The sequence below is a fragment of the Thermobia domestica genome, chromosome 16 (genome assembly GCF_964235325.1).
Source record: "Thermobia domestica chromosome 16, izTheDome1.hap1.1, whole genome shotgun sequence".
Taxonomy (NCBI): Eukaryota; Metazoa; Arthropoda; class Insecta; order Zygentoma; family Lepismatidae; genus Thermobia; species Thermobia domestica.
Window position 1 is genome coordinate 12,319,343 of NC_137469.1, and position 6,000 is coordinate 12,325,342.

At 36.6% G+C, this 6,000-nt stretch overlaps 1 protein-coding gene across 1 annotated transcript in view; it reads right to left on the reverse strand.

Annotated features, from left to right (window-relative positions):
• LOC145672417 (uncharacterized) overlaps positions 1-5,623 on the reverse strand; it is a 572,617-nt gene extending 566,994 nt beyond the window's left edge. Inside the window, exons 1-2 of the mRNA XM_081741570.1 lie at positions 5,332-5,623; positions 4,756-4,909 (exon numbers count right to left, since the gene is read on the reverse strand). Coding sequence (XP_081597696.1) covers positions 4,756-4,909; positions 5,332-5,623 — 446 coding nt within the window. The remainder of the gene's footprint in view (positions 1-4,755; positions 4,910-5,331) is intronic.
• Between the last annotated feature and the right edge of the window lie 377 nt (positions 5,624-6,000).

Here is a 6,000-nt window from a genome sequence, read left to right on the forward strand (position 1 = left end):
TCTTCGCTTAAAAGTAAACTTATTTTCTCTTTTTTTTTTCTCCAAACAACATAAAAGCAAAGTACATTAATTAACACACAAATATATATTCTATTTTGTCGCACTAAGACTCATTTGCTCTAATTCAATCATCTTATGTACGTAGAACAAACAAGAAACTTAATGGTTAAAAAAATAATAGAAAATAAAATAAAAAAGAAGAGGCATTTAACTTTTGCAAACAGAAAAGCCATAACGTGTAAACATAAATGTTCCTCGTGGCACAAGAGAAGAAAAGAAATATAGTAGACGGATTGGGATAGGGGGTAGGGTACTGTGTTGGAGATGGAAGGATATAGTATAGTGGACGTAGGGAGGGGGCAAGCGGGGGAGGAGGGAAGAGAACAGAAAATAAGAGGAAATATGAAACTTTTGAGACAGTATTAGGAATTAGGGGGAAAAAATAAGGGAAAAGAAAAAAACTCTTTTGGAGAACTTTCTCCTCGGCGTCTCTATGAGAGTTTTCTGGACGCTCCAGTTACACTCTCTTACTCCTCCCCCGCCCCTACCAAAAAAAAAACTTCCTCTCTACTTAATCCGTAGACTAGACGAGAAAGGTTGTGCAAGAGATTTCAACCAAATCCTAGCAGTTTGCCCGACAAGCATGGTTGCCACCCATAAATGTTACTTCCTGGAACTAGTTTTGGGTGTGCTCTTTGAACACGTAGTCCTAACAACACAAAACGGCACACACAACTCTCCACGCTGGTCTAGTGGCCAATGCGCGCATCTTTGTTGCACGGGATCCCGGGATCGATTCTCGGTGAGAGAGTCCGTGAAATTTGAACGAATTATCGTGGTTCGAAAATGAAATGAAATCTTTAAGTTTTACGTCCCGCGGTTAGGCTAAAGGAGACGGTGATGATGAGAAATGGATGAAATGGTGGAATGAAGAAAGTGGGAGGAAACGGGAGAACCCCAAGAAAACCCATGCACACGGTGTTTGTCCACCACAAAGTTTACTTGGCGGGGCCTGGAATCGAACCCGGGACCCCACGCACCAGAGGTGAACGCTCTACCACTGAGCCACTGCGGCCACCTATCGTGGTTCGGATTCCACCTTACATTGTAGATCCACGTAGCACATAGTCTCGGTGCTAAAAGGGAGGATAAGTTCTAATCCAACTAACGAAGTAACAACATGACAATTTTATTGCAAAAACTCGTATGTTCAAAAGTGCGTACTGCGTTACATCGTTAACGTCGCCGCCGTCGGCGGGACACTTGTGTTCGACTCCCGGTAGGAGTCCAGTGATTTGACTGTGACATAAAGGCTAGGTTCAAGTCTCACATAGCTTTGGTGGTGAAAAAAGACACTAAAACAACAACTATCTTCCCTCCAGGCAGAAACTGTATCGCGTTTATCATGTGCATCACCATTCAGGGCAATCAAAAACAAGTGTGAAAGCACACAAATAAAATGGAAAGAAAATGTGAAATCAAACGCTATGAGTGATAAAGGAGAAGAGGCAAATGCGACAGGACTCATAATGATCACGGCGGCCATCTTGGAAGCCGCCATATTTGATCTGCGTCAAAATTCGAACTGTTTTCCTGGAGAATCTTACAAAACAGCTAAGTTTAAAAATATTGTCCAGTTACGTTGAACGGTATGGCCTCGAAGCGAGTTTAAAAATACTGGGATAAACAAAATGACACCTAGAATTAAACTTTAGGAATGTTGGGACCACGAAACGTGTAAACAGGGTAAAATCTCAAATTCGATTTTTTCCACGATCACCGTCTCGTATTGTCGCCCGGAAGCATCATCATCATAGGTATTCTGCCACTATTGGCAGGTCATTTGCCGCAAGTGAGAAGTTCCTATGCTCCGTGGTCTTCCGTTAACCTCTTCGTCTTCACGTACAATTTTTCTGTTTAGATATCGCCCATTAATTGTAGTCTTCTTCGACCCCTCCCTCTCTTTCCTGCCATCATATCCTCTACCACATCTCTCATGAGAAGTTCCTTCCTAGCCAATGTTCCAATTAGTTTCTCTTCCTGATCTTAATAAGACCTAGAATTGTTCTTTTCCCCCATACCATTTCTAAGACCCTCTCATTCGTTTTCCACCCGACCCAGCTGATTTTCTCCGTTCTTCTCCACATCCACATTTATAATAAAGAAAAAGGGAAAGAAAGTAATAGGAAGCATTAAAAAATCTAAATGTTACTACAAGAAATAAACTCTTGATCAAAGATACTAGGTTAAACAGTTAATATTCAAAATGCATGAATCATTCGGAAGTCACTTTTAGGAATCTAAGATGGGAGTACATCTTAAATATTCAGTAGCAGTAGCGACATCTATGGTTCTCCTAGAAAAACTGCTAATAATAGCATACCCTGTATTATTCATAATCTCAGTTACGACCTTATCATTGTAAAAAAAAATAGAGAGAACAAATACTCGTCGTAGGTTTCATGTTTAAAGCAATCAACAAAGAATTCTCTGTTCTCTTTTCTTAGAATCCACCAAAAGGACTTTGAGAAATAAAATTAAAAAAGAAAAAAACTCCTACCACTCTATGTACTTCAGGATTGAATAAGTCTTAAGGAGAATTAAGGAACAATTGTGTCTAGAAGAGAGGGATTTCCCCCTTCCACTCTTCTATCTAAAAAGAATAGTTTTTTATATCACCACCAGAGGCGCTATCGTCCTTGAGTTTAAAATGAGTTCATGGATGTGTGTTTGTGTATATGTGTACATGTGTGTGTGTGTGTGTATATATCGTGTTAAGAAGTCCTGAGACGGGTCCTTTTAAGAAATAAAATCCTGAATAATCCTTAAGACGATCCTAGACATGATGTTTACTTCGAAAATAAACCGTTAGATGTCGCAATCTTTCATTTTATTGCAACCCCAAAAAGAGAAAAGACTGTCGCTTCACTTCTTTCTGCTACATACGTATACGCGGATACTTTTTCACAAAAGAACAGGTTAAAAAGCTATCCGATCAGGAAAGAGGATAATCGGATTCAAGTCAGTAGAATAAGAAGGCCATTTTATATCTTTTGATTCCTTTCTGATCACGGCTATAAACAGAGAAGAATAAAAACAACGTAAAAGAAAGCGAGTGATTGTTGTATCAGCTAGAAGTTAAGATAAAGAGTAGCGAATGCAAAATAAAAAGAAAAACAAGGACACGGAAACTTTGGTGCTTATCGAAACCTTGTTTACCATTTTTGTTTTATTTAAAAAAAAAAAGAAATGCAGAAACGATCTTCTCACAAGAATGAAATGTCAGAGTAATAAAATTCAACTGTGATTGATGTTCTAATGGTTGGATAAGAATTCTAGACTTTTACGAACACTTTTTTTCTTTTCCTTTTAAAGGAATATATTAAAATATACATATTTCATATTGTTTCTTTTTTCAAAAAATATTCAGTCCAAGCCAACAGATAAAAATTTACGATGTTATACACATTCTTCTTCTGTTACTACATTAAAGCTATCACACGCAAATCAAATGCGAAACTTTGTCCAAACGGTTACATGGGTAGAGGTTCGACTCCTGCTCGGATTACCCATGTTATGCTGTTAAGTCCATATGTCATATAATTTTGTTGCGGAGAGTCGGTAAGCCCAGTGGCAGAGTGCTAATCACTGGTGGTTGGGGCACTTGGTTCGATCGCAGCTAGCAGGAAGTAGGCTTTGTGAAAGTCGAACACAAGAGCTTTCCCAGAGTTACGATGTTTCCTCGCATTTTCTTCATTTTACCATTGTCACCTCTATTATCATTAACGTTTCCCTTGGCGTCGGAGCATAAATGTGAGACATTAACTTAAAAAAAAAAAAAACGGATCTGAAAAAGGATTCTGGATAACAAATAAACAAATGTAATCTTGTACTGTAAGTTTTTTTTAATATGTTGTGCGCGGATCCTTCCAAAATGCGCAATACGCACCAAAAATTGCCAGCAACAGTGCTTGAATTCTTCTTGTCATTAAATACTTTGTTTGAGCTTCACAATTATTAGCATTCTCTCTTCTGTTGCGTGATTATGAGTCGAACAGTTGCTTGTAATTGATTAATGAATCGAACAGTTGCTCGTTTTTTAAATAATGAATCGAACAATAATTACTTACTTGAATAATGACTCAAACAATAACACCTTATTTCAATAATAACGCGAACAATAACTCGTTATTTTAATTCTCGTTATTTGAATAATGAATCGAATAATTACGTATTATTTGAATAACGAATCGAACAGTTATCGTTATTTTAATAATGAATCGAACAATAACTCCTTACTTGAATAATGGCTCGAACAATAACTCGTTATTTGAATAATTTTCGTTATTTGAATAATGAATCGAACAGTTATCATTATTTAAATAATGAATCAAACAATAACTTCTTACTTGAATAACGATTAGAACAATAACTCGTTACTTTAATAATATTCGTTATTTGAATAATGAATCGAACAATTATGCGTAATTTAAATAATAAATCGAACAAATAGGTGTTACTTGAATATCCAATCGAACAATTACGCGTAATTTGAATATTGAATCGAACACTTACGCGTAATATGAATAATAAATCGAACAATTATGCGTTATTTGAATAACGAATCGAACAATGATGTTTTATTTACATAATGAATTTAACAATCAGATCTTATTTAAACCGTTATTTGAAAAAAACATATTTTTAGAAGATTGCGTTAAGTTAAATACACATGAATTGAAACGAGGTACTTACATGTCTTCAATCAGGAATTTGTCTCCTTCGTTTTCCACGCATCTTCCTTTCGAAGAAATATTTGACGATGTAATGTTAATCAGGTTGCTCACCCCGGATTGGAACCACTTTCCCTGCCAGGGTTTTGGAAACTCACACGTCCTTGGAACATAGGCTAGAGAAAAGAAAAAGAAAATAATTGATATATTAATTTGTATGAAGTAATTGTACATTAATGTAAAAATTAAAATACCTATGACTGTTAATATATATATATATATATATATATATATATATATAAAGTGTTTAAGTTTACTAGAGAAGCATATTCTCCACAACAATAATCAATTATGTACTTCTACAAAGAAAAATTCTACTCATATCCTCTATTTTCTCGAAATTAGTCCTATTTTTAAGGAGTTTTCTTTATCAAAACTCCTTTATATGCAGTGTGGGCCAAAAGTCACGAAGGGGTTATAACTTTGAACAACTTTTCCATTTATCATTAGATGCCATTGATATTTTACAGACTTAAAGGCCAAGAATGGGAGACTGTTTACACTTACGTGTGGAATATAATTTGTGGTAGATTTTCACCATTATGAACCTGATGGATATGGGCTGTGTGTAGCACATCATTCACAACAAGAGCTAACACTTCTGGTCCGACTGTCTGTATTTCTGCACAACGAGCAATCGCTACCACTTTAACGTCAAGACCAGACCATCGGAATCCATGATTCAACGCTTTAGCAACAGAGTTCAGTGAGCGACTTACCACGATGTGGGAGACCAAGGCCTGCCCGTTCAGACGGCAGCAACCAACGAGTGCAAGGCAATGTTGATGATGCAGGAACTTCAACACTCGTAAGTGTAAACAATATCCCATCCTTGATCTTTAAGTCTGTGAAATGTCAATGGAAACTAATGATAAATAATTTTAAAAAGGGTTATTAACAGTTATAACTTTTTTTGTGACTTTTGGCCAACCCTGTGCTGTCTATATGTTCGTCCGTTCAGGAGACAAAAAACTCAACATCTATTGATCGAACAGCAATAATGCTGACCAGGATGTAGACGGCCAAAAATCAAGGGTAAAGTTCGTTGATAGAGGTGATATAGGCGAAAGTGATTGTGAAAGAAAATCGATCCCTGGTGATATGCAACCCAAATGTACGCTGGTGTAATGTTGGTTGCATACCACACAGTTACTTTTACAACTTGACTGTGACAAGCAACTTCACATGGTAGAAATGTAACATTTCT